Source organism: Vidua macroura, chromosome 1 (genome assembly GCF_024509145.1).
Source record: "Vidua macroura isolate BioBank_ID:100142 chromosome 1, ASM2450914v1, whole genome shotgun sequence".
Lineage (NCBI taxonomy): Eukaryota > Metazoa > Chordata > Aves > Passeriformes > Viduidae > Vidua > Vidua macroura.
In genome coordinates, this window is record NC_071571.1 from 129,996,076 (window position 1) to 130,013,209 (window position 17,134).

Genomic DNA, 17,134 nt, shown 5'->3' on the forward strand with positions numbered 1-17,134 from the left:
CCAAATACATGTATGTGTCTGGTTTCTTCTCAAAGATTTACAAGAACTTTGGACATTTCTTTTTAAAGTGCCTACTTACTGCATTGTAGTTATATCACTTTTTTTTCTCTCAACACAGATTTAAGTTAATCAATTGCTACAGAAGAGAATTAGGGCCTATATGATAAAAAAAGACTAAAATCCCAGTCTTTGGAAGGTGAATCATGTTGCTTATTGCCATTACTCATCCCAGGGAAAAGGAGGAGCTCTTAAGAGACAGTGGGAAGTGGAAATGAGTTTCTGTTTGGGGTAGCAGGTGAATTCCTTGCTGACCTACCTCACCTCTCCAGGTGCCCTTAAACAACAGATATGAGACCCTGGAATGTGAGGACCAGGGAGATGAGAATGTAAATGAAGATACATCCAGGTTAGAGGGGCTGCCTAGGGCAGGGCAACCTAGCCTGCAGATCAAAACCTCCTCAATTAAGAAAAAAATAAGGGTAATAGTCATTGATAACTCCCTTTTGAGAGGAATGGAGGGCCCAACATGCCAGCTGGACCCAGCCCATAGGGAGGTGCGTGAGCCTCTGGGAAATCACCAACAAACTTCCCAGCTTGGCATGGCCCACTGACCATTGCCCACTGGTTTTCCAGGTGGACACATACGAAGTCCCAACAAGACTAAGGATGATCAAGCAGGACCTCAGGGCATTGAGACAACTGGTCAAGGGATCTGAAGGACAAATTGTGTTCTCTTCTGTCCTGCCAGTTGCTGTCACACCAAACATAAGTTGTCAAGAATAATTTCAAAAATTATCCAGAAAACAACAGAGAAGGATTTACAATAGGTGTGGAGGATGGATGTAAAAAGATGGCACTTGGCAGCTGGAAGATCTTAACACTGGACTGAGCAAAACAAGCCATGCTCAAGAGAGGGGTACAGGTTATGGGGCTTCACAAATAAGCCTCTCCAGGGGTAAGGAAGGAGATTTCCCTACAGACACTCCAGGAGCATCTACTGCCCATGGTGAACTTCAGCTACTGGAGGGATTGAGCAGGGTGAAGAGCTGTCACTGTGAGATGGGAAGAGGTGCACCTTTACCCCAAGACATTAAATACACTTCGCTTCCATGCTGAGCACTGTGGGGTCTATAAGCAGAAGGGCAGTTTACTCTACAGAAATTGCCCATGTTCTGGTAGAAGAAGTATTGTAACATTTACTAAGCCTGAAGTTGTTGGCATTAAGCAGGCTCAGTGAGAAGGATGCATTTAAAAGCCCTGCCTTCCTTCCCCTACAAGCAAATCCCCGAAGGGAAAGGTGCCCAACTTACCGTCCTTTTTGCTTCAGCTCTGTCAGCTTTTCTCAGCAATTTGGAAGCAAAATAAATTAGTATGATCTATTTGGGGAAGACAGACTTTTTTCTTAAGGTCCAGAAACACAAAAGAATATTACAGCTGGAAGAAAGTATTTTAAAGATTTTTTTTTTTTTTGAGGCAGAAGCAGAATTGTAAACGTGAGACATCACACAGTACAACTAGTAGAACCCCAGAAACACACCCATTCAGGACCTGAAAAGCACATGTGCACCTTGATGGCAAAAGTCCTTTATTCACTAATACTCAATTCTTCATTACATATATGATTACACATATGCTTTCCCATTCACCCTCATTTTTAGGAAAAAATTACTTAAGAAAATAAGGAAATGAAACAGGTTTTGAAGGACTAAACCTTATACTCTTCTCACTTGTGAAAGACATGCAAAAAACGTGTTCATTTAAAAAGAATTAGGCTGTACACTAAGTCTCCAAGTAGAACATCACTTTTAAAAGGTCACGCCATTGAAAGAAAAATGAAAAGAAAAAGGAAAATTTAATACAAAAGGAAGAAAAAGGAACTCAAAAGGTTAATAATTTATCCTTTAAACAAAAAAGGCAATCTACTTTTTCTCATTAAAACCTGACACACAGCACTAACTGAGGAGATTATGTTGTGAAAACATACTGCATCACACGGTAATGCTTGATCGAGATCAGCAATCAGGAGCAAAAAGAAAGCACTGTTTTGTGATTATAATAGCAAATTCTGGAAGACAACCAAATACATCATCTGGCAGCCTAACAGCTGTTACAGCTTGGTAGTAATACCTTGGCATTTGCTATAAGCTATAACTTGAAAAAATTGATTTCTCATCTGCCAGAAACAAGAAAATGTTCTCCTTTTAACATTTCTGAAGTTTCTTTTACTAGAATACCCAGATAATGGATCTACTTTTTTATTTTCCTCATGTTTTACCCTTGCTGTTAAGTTAATAGTGTATCAGTTAGATTTAAAAAAAATAAATCCGAGGAAAAAATACTGGAGGCAACATAAATAATGTGTGTTCAGATAGATCCTGTTTTGATGACACACCAGGTAGTAGATAACAGAGAATATTTCTAATTGTCCTCCTTGCTCATATTCACAGCTGTGATCTAAAGTAATTGTTATACTTCTTACCTGCCTGAAAAAGGAACATTTTCAAAATAAATTTTAGTATCTTTCCATATGCTTTCCTTTGCTGTTAGTAAAGTCTTCTTTTTCCAAGTCAGAAGTAGTACACAAGGATGCAGACTGAGACAATAAGGCTGAGAATTAACAATACTTAACAAACCCAGTCTTTAAATTACTACTGACATAGGATGAGAAGAGGAACATGGGAAACGTTTATTGTAATTTGTCTAACTATACGAAATAGTTAAGGAATTTGTTCTGTGTGTAGACAGGCTAACTAAAACCATCAATTTTCTAAGCACACAGTACTTTAAACCTTAAAGTAAGCATGCATCATAACAAGGACATAAGACTACGTAAAATCTTTCAGCACTTCAAATATTCAAGTCATTTTAGGGTTAAGTAAAAGCAGTTAATCATAAATATTTTAGATTCTAGCATTCTACTTCGATTTTGAAGTGTCATAAACAATATCTCTCAGAAATCAATATTCACACATTACATCTATGGGGAAAAGAAACAAACACAAAGGTGGTTTGAGCTATCAAAGAAGTCTCTACCTTTACTCCTAGTGCAGTTTTCTTGGCCTCTGCTTTTAATCTTGTAGCTCTTAACATAGGCCTGGTTTTCTTATAATCTTGTTTCCCTAGAGTAAAAAAGCATATTCAATCAAAACAATGCAAAAATAATATAAAGAACATGAGCATTTATTTCAGTTGAAAAGTCAGATTCAACATATTAAAAACATCCCACAGTCCAGCATTTTAAACAACAGCTACTCTGTCACACAGTGATTCAATCTGTGGAACAACCACGCTTAACACAGACAGTGACAGAAACAAGATCTGACAAATCAGTGTAGAACCTGTTACTCCAGAGTGACATCAAAATACATCTATGGATAGATATCCACTAGTACAACGTTTAATACATTGTTCCATAGGAATCAGTCAGCAAGTAAGTAGATTAAAGGTAGATTATGTTTTTCCCTTTCATTGAAATCAAAACAAAAATTTCCATTAGAATTTTTCTTGGTAAGTCATCTCTAACGCACATATAAATGTGCAAGACAAGACATTCTGGTGAATGTAAAGGTTTTTGTAATGTAATTCTGAACCGGAAGATTATTTGCAGGTATCAGAACTCAGAGATATGGAGATCAGTCTAAGTAAATACTAATAAAATCATTGCTTGACACCATCTGCTTGTAGAAACACGTTACACAAAAATTTTTAGCTTAACTTTCTACAAGTTACAGGGACTATCTCTTGCAGCCACAATGCGTGCAGCCCAGTGTTGATTACACTGAGTCCATATGAACTGAGTTCAGAGGAGGACATGTAAGCATTCAGAAATGGTAGAAATTGCATAAATCATTTATCTCAACTTAATAATGAAGCATAAAACACCTGATATCTCTCAGGGACATTTCTGCTGTCTGAAAGGCCTGTTACTGTTGTACTATGAACTATTAACCGTAGCTTCTTTAAGCTAACAGAAGTTAAGGTACAGATACAGTCACGAAAAAAGAAGAAAAAGAGGAATCTGTGAAGAAACTGCTTGGAGGGATACAGTCTCAGTACAACTACTTTGGCTTTTTAAAAAAGTCCTTTTCATTTTTTCCCTCCTAATGCGTACATATCTTTTTTTTCTCTATGCCTAATTCCGAAGCTAAACCATAATGCTTAAAGCAGAGTGTCCAGCCTTTTTCAAATCACTAAGTTTACCTGTATTAGCTTTCTTTACTGTTACAGTCAAAGAGTTTAACCTTTCCTCTAAAACTTTGTCCAGTGGTTTTGTATACAAAAATCCCATTTATCCAAGCAGATGTGATTTTACATTCATAATCAATAATGCAAACTTCTCATTTTATGGCTGCCTTGAAAACTGGGATATTATTGTGCAGTGATGAAATTCTGAAATGTGAGTATCTCTTTCCAGCAATACATTGGATTCATGGAAACCCACTTCTGACTATGTCTACTCCTTGTATCACCCTGCTCATACTCAATACAGAGACTGTCTGTGTAGCATAACATAAATGCTGAACTCGCATTACAAATCTGCTTTCATTATATAATCTCTCCTCAATCCTATGGATTATATATTGGGAAGGTCTCCATACTATTCTTTGGTCAGATATTCATGAAAGACTTGAAATAACTTAAAAATACTCAATAACAAATGAAAAAAATAACTGAAACCATATGTATTAGGAATAAAAAAAAAAGGAAGCATATATCCAAGGAAACTCAGAAGACAGAGTGAAGAAAGGATGACAGAAAGATGATTTATGTCAGAGGCTCAAATATATTCATCCAGTCAATACATCTTATTATCAGGACAGGACCACTGCAGCATTATTTTTCAGAAGTCAGTAATATCTGATAATAGGATGCATCAGGAGTACAATAATTTTTTAGAACAGCTGGAGAAAGACTTGCAGAAACCACAAAAATGGCTAAGTCATGAGATGACACCAGCCAGAGTGAGAATATGTTTCTTCTCCCTAAAGTCCCACACTCATACTTTTGCCATGAAATAGTTAAAAGATCTTTCAGAATTTCCATTACAAATGGCAGGAGTTTATTACTCATAAAAATACACTCCAGGCTGAAATTTGGCATAGACACACCACAGCCTTGAATTTTTTTGTTTGTTTGTTGGGAGCCAACTTTCATAAGTGATGCAGCTGTTCTTACTTACTTGTGAACTTGATAGAAATGTATCAATCTGAAATGTTTTAAGCATGAAAAATATCTTCATTTAGAACTATATAACTGACAAGTGCTAAGTTCAATCTCAGTTCTCATAATTCAGGTTTGCTGCTCTTCCATCAGGGGTAAATGAAACAAGACAGTCAGAAATTTCCCTTCCAGTGATGCAACAGCATTAGATAATGAAAACTAGAAAGTCTGGTAAGGTCCACTAGGAATGGGACACAAGTCAGCTAGTAAAACCCACCTCCCTTTCCTGCCATTGCCCATTCTCCCTCCTCTTCTCCACAGCTCAAGTGTGAAGGTGACATGAGCAGAAGCAAATATTGCATAGAAGACCCAGTCTGTGAAATACATGTACGGGCAGAACCGTGTTTATTCATCCAAATGAGAAAGCTTACTGGTGCTCTTTCCCTTGGTTTCTGGCACCCTGCTACTCTTTATTCCAGTATCATGGCTACAGCTAAGACTGGATTCTACTTATCTAGAGGATACTTCCAGATTTATATTAAGTCTGATACTAACAACTAACCCTCCTGTAACAACCAGGCTATTTCAGTGATGACTCTAGAACTGGTAGTTCTCCAAATCCATGCACCTGCCATTAATTTACCACTCTCCTTGCTAAATGTAATAGGCAAAAGGAAAAAAATACAGTAGAGAAACAGTCTGAGTCCACCAAGTGCAAGAGTTTAAAAAGGGCATCTGTGGACTTCTTTGTAATGAAAACCAGATTCAGCAATTGAACTAAAAGACTCTTAAAACATGTGAACTTTCTGAGGCCTTGGAAAAGACATCTGCACTACAGGACTACAAAGAACAATGAAATGCAAAGCTTCTGTCACGTGACTACTGATCATTACCACCTGGAAAACAAGCAGAAAAAAGTAATACAGGCTCCCTACAGCCTCCCCTCTTTCGGGCTTGCAAATTCAACCAGTATATTCACACTCTTAGTGTCTTCTAGTTTTATCTGACTTATCCTGCAAGCTGTCTTATACATTTATCTGTCAGAGTCATCAGTTTAAGCTATTTCTTCTTCTCAGGAAGTGATCGTCAAAGCCAGTTGAGACAGACTCATCTCATTTGTCTGCTTTATCCAATACCTATCTGAGACATCAAGTTTTCCTGATGGAATATATGAAGGCAAGAAGAAGCCAAAAAGATACCACTGGAAGATTTCCAGACCAAATCTTACTTTTCTTACTAAACATAATCCTTACCTCTTTGACTAGTCATTATTGTTATCAATTTGTCATCTCTTCTCTCAAACTCTAAACTCTAGTGCCAGCTTCCCAACCGCTATTTATTTCTTTATTTTTAAACAAATGCACTACTTCTTTTCTTTTTCAGGTCCATCACTTCCTTTCCACTTTTAAGGCCAAAGACTTAAAGTACTCCATGATAAGGCAACTATTTTTACTACAGCTCTCTGCTTGTCCTGCTTCCTGACAGTCCCTCCAAAGATCATCCACCTTCCCATCCAGTGTTTGAAGTAGCCTTTCTCTTTCAGAAACTCTACAGAGCTCATCTTGCACCTCGTCCTTTCCTTCCATCCTTCTTTTCCACTCATTTGGTGGCAAAGTGGCCTCAGTAGCACCTGAACTGAGCTGTACCATGTTTACAGATCCTGTTTGGAAAACTTTCCTCAGATAGAAATGAAGACTATTTTACTAGCTGTAGGATTAGAACAGGGTGAAGATAAGGGAGCTTTTTTAGCTACTAAAACAGCTTTATTGTGAAAAATGACAAAGGGTGCCTCCTTCAGAGTAGATATTAGAGATTCATACAACATGCAAAGTGAGTTTGTTTCTCTTCATGTAACTAGGAATAAAAATCTATTAATTTCACAAGATTTTATTTTTATTTAACTCTGCTTACAAGTGAAATTGAGATCCCATACATCTTCTATTCAATAATTATAATAACATATTAGAGATGACCTGATCTTGTTTATTCAGTATTCTTCTTAATTAAAACCTCCGATGACATGATGATAAATACAAAAAACCAAAATAATATGTATAAGTTAGGCAAGTTCATTTAAGTTCTGGATTAATTTTTTCTTAGTCTACAGAAATACTGTGACATTGCCAGGTAGTATGCACAACACTGTACCTCTGCATACATACCAAGCTCCTTTATACATGCCACCGAGAATGCAGGATGTTGAGCACTGTATTACAGAAAACTGACTACATTTAGGATTGTGTTTAAAGATGCTGTTTAAGACACAACCTGAAAAAATCTACAGAATAACTTCACGAGAAAAAAAAATTGTATTTCCAACCCTCCTAGATATTTACTCTTTCATTCTAACAATAGCTCATTACTGGAATTGAATAACAGACTAAAGACTGCCTCTCTGCTTTTCAATTCATCAGGCTTAAGCAGAAACAGGACTGCATCTTTGGCCTTTGTTGATGCTGCTGTCCAAGCTTATTATCATATGAATATCTAGTTATTGTTTTATAAATGTTCACATTTCAGGAGCTCCCTGCTTTCTTTTCTCTCAGCAGACTTTACAATATCCACCTTCATTATCATCATGTGGCAGCATTGCTCTTCCCCTGCATTTGCTACTTTAAAAATTAATGCACTGCTATTTTCTGAATACTGTACTGCGTAAGCTGCTTATGAGTACATTATGCTATCAAGCAAGCACATGCAGAAAAGCTTCCTAAACTGTTATTCTTTCAATGAAAATACAGCTGGTTCTGCTTCAAAGGCACTTCTTTTCACCTGCAAATGGACTTGCTTCTACACTTATTCCTCAATTCATTGTCTTTTATTTGTGTCTGCAAATCTTTAATTGCCTTTAATTAGAAAGAAGTAAATTCAGTGCTTTAATCTTGCAAATACATTCAATCATAATTCTGTCTGGGATGAATACCAAGTTCTATTCACTGACTGATCTTTATAACAAAGGTATATAAATTTATTGTCCATTTATATAGACCACATCAATTAAGCCACAATGGAAAACCAAATAGATAAGAGTCAAAATATTTGAAATGAGAAATGTGCAATCTAAATTTAATTACTCAGACAAATAATTTGAAGATGAGTTATTTACAGCATGCCAAAAAAACTGACAGATAGTTAAATTTTTTAATCACACTACAGATTTAAAATTCCTTTCAACACTTTCAGTATAATTTGTAAAAACCAACAAACTGCTGTCCTGAATCTTTCTCTGCTGGTATTATAGTCATACTCAAAACATTAGTAAGATGTTTTCCATACATTAGCAATCCATTTCATATGTTAAAGTGCTGCTTAAGGATCAATAAAACTACAACTAGAGGGTAAATTTTAGTTACTAGTAGCAGTTTAACTAAAGTATCTTACTGTAACTGATACTGAAAACCATACTAAAATACATACATATCTAATTAGAAACTAGAGACAGATTGTGGCAAGATTTACTGAAAAACTGCAAGTGTGAAATCACACACCTAGTTAAGCTGAAATCAATTGGTTTATCATGATGTTTGATATGAATTAGTGAAGGTTCCAGGAAACCTCCACAAAACCCCACAGAACAAACAGAACAAGAAAATGGACTTCTGGTCTTTTCAGGGTTTCCAGAGTCTGACTTCACACATCCCATCCTTTTACCTGCAGTAACAGGGGTAAGGGAGAATTAGCTCCCATTAGCATAGACAAAAGCCCAGGATGGAGGAAGGTTCAGTCATACCATTCTCTACAACCTCCCTATATGCAAGACACAGAAGATCACACCCATTTACACCTGAGTTCAGTTTTAGGTGATTGCTAGTTTAGGTCACTCTTTACCTCCCATAGAGAGACTTCTCCAAAGAGTGAGTGAAAGCAGCCTAGCACAACCTAAAGAGCTCCTTGGTGCTGCCTGTTTTACTGTCAAGAACAACTAGAGATGTTCAAGTCAGGTGGGTTGGCTTCAACTCTAAGGTTAAGCAGAATAAATATGAACCAAGGAAATAGCTCTAAGGGATAAACAGAGAAGAAGAACCAGTTCCTACATGATTTTATCTTGATTCAAGACATTTACAGACATGGCCAAATTACCTTTGAAGTAATTATCTTGGGTATTATTAGTACTATAGAGAGAAAAATCACAAAGCCACGAAGAGACTGTGAATTGCATTGAAAACCACAGCCTGAATTCCACCCTGCCAGTTAACTATGCCTGTGCTACAGAGCCACTGCGCTCTGTGCCATAATTAGCACACTGCTTCTTCAGAACCACTCCCGGGTACCAGCTATGCTTTAAGCTACAGTCTCAGGGGATAGGTTAGAAGACATTCCTGGAGGTCATATGATCCATCCCTCTGCTCAGAACAGAGCCAGTTTTTAAACTGTATTCAACGTGAAAGTCAGCTCCAGTGAGTCTGGGAGCAAGTCTAGCTGAGCTTATCCAGCTGAGTTTTTAGTATTTCCAAAGGTAGAGACCCCACAACCTCCCTAAGAAACTCTTCCCAACATTTGGTCATCTCTCTAGTAAAAATATTTTTCACCTACCTACCAAGAATATTCATATTCTAACTTGCCTTTTGTCCTATCATTGTGCACCTTTGAGATAAGTTAGGCTTCACCCTGCCTGTAGCCTCCTATTAAGTATTTGTAGACAGCAATAACATCTCAGTTGAGCTTTCTCTTCTTAAAGCTGTAAAGACAGCTCTTTCAACCTCTTCTTGTACATCCTGTGCTCCAGATGGACATCCTGACCCTTCACCGGACTCACTCTAGTATGCCCATGTCCTCTTTGTTTTCTGCTGCATGTGCATGGCACTTGCCTTTTTCAACTATCAGGGAATCACTTCTGTGGAACCAGCTAAATGGCTGACAACTGAGAGAGAATTTAGTAAAAAAATCACATTGCCTGACGTTCCTTAATGCCACCATTGCAATGGAACCAAAGTGCACCAAAGGGATTCAGTAGGGTCTGCAAACAGCAAGTCAATAGACTAAAAGGTTCAAATAAGTTTGCATTACCACCAATTCCCTAACTTTAGAGTAGTTTGTTTTTTGGTAGGAGTAAAGGCAAGGATTTATTTTCTTACATGCCCTGGGATGTAAGAGAAACTGAGTATGAGCTCAAAACTGAGCTCTATCATCTCATACATAGTAGTACAACTTTTCTTTAAGTGCCTTTCTAAATGCCAACAAGTTAGGTGTCTGGCATGGGGAAAGAAGTGTTTTCTAAAGTGCTTTGTAACACCATCGAAAAACACAGAAGTACCTACACACCTGCTTCCTAAAATGCATGAACAAGTATTTAATTCTATGATCTTTGTGAGATTTTAATACAATCATTGTATACTCCTTGAATAATAGAATTTAGAATTTCAACCCAGTGAAACTCTGTGAAACTCTGCTCTCACAGAACACATCTTCAACATGCCTGCTTCATTCTGAAAATAACTATTTATTTAGAATGTTGAAGAACCTCAGAAAAACAAAATTCCATGGGAATTTCAGGCCTAACTTCAGTAAAAATCAGTTGGCAAACCACACATCAGTAACAGTTTTATAACCTATGTCTGAGAATTGGCAACACAGCCCTAGTTCACATGTATGGAAACAAGATCAAGCTCTCAAGTATTTATTATTGTGTTTTGTGCTATGAGTGTCACACAGATAAATTCAATGACCATTCTTTTCCTGAGAAGCAGAAGTGAGATTTTCTTCTTTTTAATTGCTGTGATTCCAAAGGGAGTTTTGGAGTCTTAGGTTAACAGAAAGATTTTTATATGTCTTATACCTACACAAGAGTGTGTCTGTACTCATAAAAGGCATGAAAACCCCCCACAGCCTCTCTATTTTATTCAGGTTTAATGGCAGCTCAAATCACTGACCATTTTTCAATCTTGAGAGACGGAACAGCTTGACACTAATAATACATTTGCAAAGGACACATCATCATTTAACACAACATTAAGTGCTCAGGGACAACTTTTTACCGTAGACACAATGTGCTCTGAGCTCAGGGTTGACATTTAATGCTACAAAGATAATCCAACCAGTCATTCATAAGGGGTAAATTAATTTTCAAGCAACTATATTTCAGCTTTAAGCCAACAAGAAGGATACATTAAAATGAATAACTTCATCTTATGCTGCATGCAAGATTTAAAGACCCCCAAAATATAATGCATTCTTAAGTACATCAAAATATACCCATTTAATTATTGCTATCTTTCCCTCATTCCAAATCAGAAGTCTGGTAATATTTGTTAAATATAATATTCTGACTGGAAGAAAAATATCCCTCAAATTTTCTATGAGTTGCCATGAAAAGCAGTGTTTTATTTAAAAAAATGGTTTACATTTAAAATTTGTATTAGCCATACTTTGATTGTAACAGGTAATTAAGAACATACTTAAATTAACACCTTTTCTGATACTTAAGGAATATTTTAAAAATCTATATAACTATTGAAGAAAATAAATTCAGGAATCCAATTATTAATAATGTACAGAACAGCAAATAAAAACAATAAATCAGCCAATTATTCAGGGAATTTGTTTTCAATACCTGTAGAATATACTCAATTAACTGTAAGACTATAATGAAAGATCTGAAGAACAGCACTAAAAATATTGATGCTTATTACCACTATTTGATAGGCAGTCCTTTTTAATGTCTTTCAGTGCTAAACCATCTGTTGCAATCCTGTGCTTAAGTCCAACAGGTGCATACCAACAGACATTAAAAAGTACTGGCTCCATGCAAAAAGAGCCTCCACACACAGGATGGCAGCTCTTCAATTAACCTTTCCAACAATCTCGTTAACATTTCCTACTCAAACAGACAACTATGAAACCATTAAATACCTTTCTTAAAAATAAATTAACACAATTAATTTGAAACAGATCACTGGGTGGGTATTTAGCTTCTTTCTTCTCCACCTACATAACATATACATACATTACTTTGTACATGTTGTTTTGAGTACATTTGTACAACTTTGCTATGGAACAACTGCTTGCAGTTACACTTTAATATAAACAACCACATTTTAGTATAAATTTTGAAAATGAGAAAAAGCAAACCAAAACTACTACTGCAGAGACTATTTACAAGAGCATATAGTAACAGGTCAAGAGAAAATGGCCCCAAATTGAAAGAGAGTAGGTTTAGATTAGATATTAGAAAAAAAAAATTCTCTGTTGTGAGGGTGGTGAGGCTGGAAAAGGCTGCCCAGAAAAGTTGTGGATACCCCATCCCTGGAAGTGTCTAAGGTCAGGTTGGATAGAGCACTGAGTAATTAATTCACCACTGGTCACAACTTGCTAAAGAAAAGCTTCCCAGGTCTGAACCAAACAAAACCTGGACTGGAGCTAGAACATGTGGGGAACATACTAAATATATGGATTTAGTACTAGGGATGGGATTCATGTTGTTCACCTAGGAGTAGAAGACCTGCAAGAGCTGAGGGGGATATCCTATGAATAATCACAACCATGCTTGGAAAGTGAAAGGAAGAAAACATCTGAGTAAGGAGATCTGCAAGAAGTCAGGCACCGTAAGAATGGCAAAACTATGATCCTGAATACCTTAGCTTCTGATCCAGTATCTTATCCAGTGGATAATGTTTTTCTCAGAATTGAAAATAGAATGCTCTCTGCCAAGATGCAGCAATTTCTTACTAGTAAGTCATATAATTCTGGACCAGCTGTATATAACAAAGCCATCCCAAAATACAAGGTGTAATTTATTAATTCTGCCTAAGTAAAAGGTTTCCAGTAATACTGAGAGCATTCGCAGTCCTCACTTCAATGAAGCACATTGCAAAGGATGCTTTGTCAGACCTACATATCACTGTCACTCCAGAAGTCAATGCACTGACAGTTGTAGCAGAGGTGGATGTTACAGGATACTGTGAAAGTGATTATGTAAGATAGAAAAGCAGATTTTTGGAGCCTCACTCCAGCAATGCACAAATCAGAAGCTTTTAATGGAATTAGCCAAGAAGGGAACATCTCTTGTACACATCACCATTATCTCTTGGGATCCTAAAATTCCTTGTGAGGAATAATCTCTACAACTCACTCATAATTTTAGCATGCCTAAGAACTACATATCTTCAGCTCACCCATAATTTAAACTTCTTTCCTTCAACAGAAACACCACCTGACAGGTCTTAACTAGAAGTGAATGACAGCAACAGCAGCTTACTTAAAAGTGTAAAGGAAATGCATATTTATGAGCACCCAGAATAATGGTTTATGGACCTGAGAACTAAAGGTGTAATAATGCCTTGAAGGCATATTAGGAGACAGAATTTTACCTTTAAGAGACAAACTGGGTTTCTGTCAGTGATAAGATGGATGTTAAGATAATAGGACAGAGGAGCCTGGCTAACTTTTAAATTTATTTTTCAGACCTTCAACTCCATCCTTTTCTCTTTCTGAAGGCTCACAGAAAAGAAACTACATGCATGTGTATAGTAAAACAATGGAATCTTACTCCTAACTTCGGGACTGGACTTACTGCCTGATAGGTGAATGCCTGGAATCCTTCACAAATACTGCAATCTAAAATACACAGTGAAGAATAGCTAGGCTTTACATCAAACCTTCTCTTAGAAATAAAATTTTGTCAAGTAACTTATATGTTTCATTTTTTCCAATAACTGATATCAGTGATGGTAATGATTTTATCTGAGACCCTTTGATTTTATTTCACCATTTGCATCAGGATCACTGCTCTGTTGACATTTTAATGAATAAAATCAGTTGGCTTCAGTAATAGCCTTATTTTGAACATAACTATATTATAAATTGTTTAAATAGTGAAAGGCATGTATTAGGGAAATCTATTCAAAGAATTAAGGGCTGCTCCCAGTATCCTTTTTTCCAAATCTTTATTCCACAGGATGATCTTTTAAGTATGATGACTCTTGTAGGAAACATACAAAACATGGAAAGACTGTTTAGGAAAAAATTCTACCATCTGGAAAACTATTTGATTAGATCAGATAAAGCATGGAGCTGTCTTCTATTCCTGAATCTTTCATAAAATTACTGTATGACCTTGGGAAATATCTTTTCCTTGCAAGACTTTGGTACTCAGCAAAAACTCTTGAGATCCTAGTCTAATGGTATAATAGAAGTAAAAAACACTCATGAATATTATCTATTGGAGATGATTCTCTGATGGCCTATATTAATTTATTTTTAAAGATTTTAAAATTACATTTACAAATATAATGAGAAATAATTAAACAACTACCTGAAAAAGTAACTGAATCTGCTACTGACCCTTAAATCCAATTTCTTATTCATTAAAAATGTGTGTTAAATATTTATAAAGCCATGGACAAAGCAATTTCAGTTTCTGGAATTAAAAGCAGATAAAATGAAACAGAATTAAACAGAAAACTAACTTTTAGCTATGCTTTGTTCCTCACTAACTGTATGTGGACATTGCTCTGATCACAATGTACCACCTCCTGCATTCCCTTGATGAAGGCCCTCTGTTTAGAGTCACCTAATGTGGTCTAGCATGTGACACAAGATCCAGAGCATCAGCCATGCACCATTAGGTGGCCAGTGACTTGGTCTTAGTTCATCTCCTGTGAGAGAGTCCTGATGGAAACCATCAGCACAGAGGAACCCACATCTCCCAGGTGGGCTCCAGCAGACAGGACAGGCATTGATCTGTACAGATGAGAGCTTATTTGTAAACTCTATGAATGGTCCTCTATTGACGTTCCTCAATCTGCTGATTCTGTTCTTTAAACACACCAGAAAGGACACCTTCATTATACATAACATGCAGAGCAAAAAATAGTCAATACATTTCTTTTTCAAAGTAATTTTTCAGTTCCTTGCAACAGAGAGGTCTGTCTCACATTTGGAATGAAATGTTTCTCTGAATGTCTCATTTTGCAGATAGATAGATAGATAGATATAAGAACACAGAACAACAACAACAGAAAAAGCCACACACCCTCCCTATGGCTCATTTTTCAACAGCTCCATTCTTCAGAAGAAAAGAGACACAACATCACTTTCAGTAACAACACGGTCCTTGTGACAGACATGCTTTTCCTAGAGCCAAAAAAACAAAGACAGTGAATCTCACTATGTCAGTTCTAAGAATTTAGCAAAGGGTTTTTGGAAATGCAGGATAGACAACACTAAATTATTAAAAGAGTATTACTATAACATTTGAGTTCAAACACTGTTCAAATGGCAGCCCTAGTCGACACACCAGTGTGATATATTAGTGACCAACAGTCCCCAGACATACATGTGCCTTCATCACTTTCCACTCCAGGCACTTACTCTGCTATAACCCAGTCTAGCCAATATATCAGCCTATTCCAAAATTTACTGAGAACAGAGCTCTTCCAGTGTTCCCCATACTGGTGTACACTTCTAAGATCTGAGCAATTCTGTGGGAAAGATTTCAGTAACTGCTGTGCACCTGCATGAATTTCTTTCAAAATGTGATAAACTAAGTTAAAATAATACTTGGCAAAATACTGCCTTTGCATATGCTGTGTAATAAATAAATAGGTGGTGAAAGAAAACTCCACCTAAAGAAAGCACCTCAGTCAGTGATATATGCAGTGGAGATAGAACATATTACCATGTCCTTATGCCACCACCTTTGGCGCCTGCTGTAAACTGTTTGAAAGTCTTCCTTTTTACTTACTAAATAAAATATGTTCTTAGGTTCCTTGTCAACCTACAGACACTATGTGTTTTTCTTTTCTGTCACTCCCTGGAGATGAGCTAATTGCTAGAAGTATGTGGTATGAGCTCCTTTTAGTTTCCTACTGAGATTTTTTGATGACAAAATGCCTGTGTCACATCCTACCATTGGGACACGCTGTAACAGCTAGGACCAACAGGTAACAGAGGAAAGTCCCGTCTAAGACATATAACTGGGGATCCTCTGATAAACTGCACACTATACTTACTACTAGACTGTTAGGTACTGCACTTCTGTAATACAAAAAACAAAAAGTGCAGCCATGCCAAATGTACGCTCAACAATTTATTAAAAAGTCTCCAAAACGAACAGAAAAAAATGATGCTGTGGAAATATTGTGATCGCTTCACCATACTGTATTGAGAACACAGGCACTAAAAAACAAAGTTTAGTGTTATGATCAAAATGTGTTCCTTCTCCCTTATCTCTCTCATTTCAGCATGAATTTCATGTTCTCTCAAAAAAAAAAAAAAAAAAAAAAAAAAGGAAAAAGCCAGTGAAATTCACAATTGTGTTGTCAGCTCTCCCGAAATCTTGATTTTGGTAAAAATATTCAGTATTAATTTTTCCACAAGTAAAACTTCAGTTAGAAAGTTATGGTAATCCTTCCAAATGCATTCTCTTGCTATAAATATCTATGAAAGCTGCTCCACTTCACAGTGAAACTTTGTCCATATGGAACATATGACTAGGAAGGACTTGGTGAACTACTGAAATCCAGTGCTTTGCTAGAGAAGGCACATGTATCATGCTGTTTTCTTTAAAACTGATCATAGAAAATGATCAGTTGGAAAACAAGTTAAAGCTTTCAGTTTGGGGCTTTTGGGGTTTTTTTTCGGTTGTTTTATTTTTTTTTTCTTTAGCCTACCAATAGGACATTACCCAAGAAGCTCAATCTCCTATTCATAAGAAACTGCCTTCTGTTTCCTGTTTCTTTATGAAAAATTTATACAGTTATGGCCTGGATATATATGGACTGTGTCTTTCCCATGTGTTTACTTGGGAAGTTCCAAAAGGAACCATATTTGTCTTAGTTCGTGTTCAGCTGTGCTAAACAAGGCTCTTCTTGGTCTTCCCTAGTAATTCTGTCAGCATTCCTTTCACTTCCAATTCATCTTTCTTAAACACAGATGAGCAAAATAGTACTCAGTACTTCAAACTCACTGTCCCCAGTATCCTATTTAATTTTTTTTCTCATTACTTTAAATACATACAAGGATAAAGTACACTTTT

The 17,134-nt window shown here is 36.6% G+C and overlaps 1 protein-coding gene across 3 annotated transcripts in view; it reads right to left on the reverse strand.

The window, feature by feature from the left end:
* The window catches only part of TRIQK (triple QxxK/R motif containing), a 57,150-nt gene that overhangs the window by 9,885 nt on the left and 30,131 nt on the right, over window positions 1-17,134 (reverse strand). For all 3 annotated transcript variants that reach the window (XM_053987242.1, XM_053987225.1, XM_053987234.1), the window contains one exon: window positions 3,034-3,119. In XM_053987242.1, coding sequence (XP_053843217.1) covers window positions 3,034-3,119 — 86 coding nt within the window. The remainder of the gene's footprint in view (window positions 1-3,033; window positions 3,120-17,134) is intronic.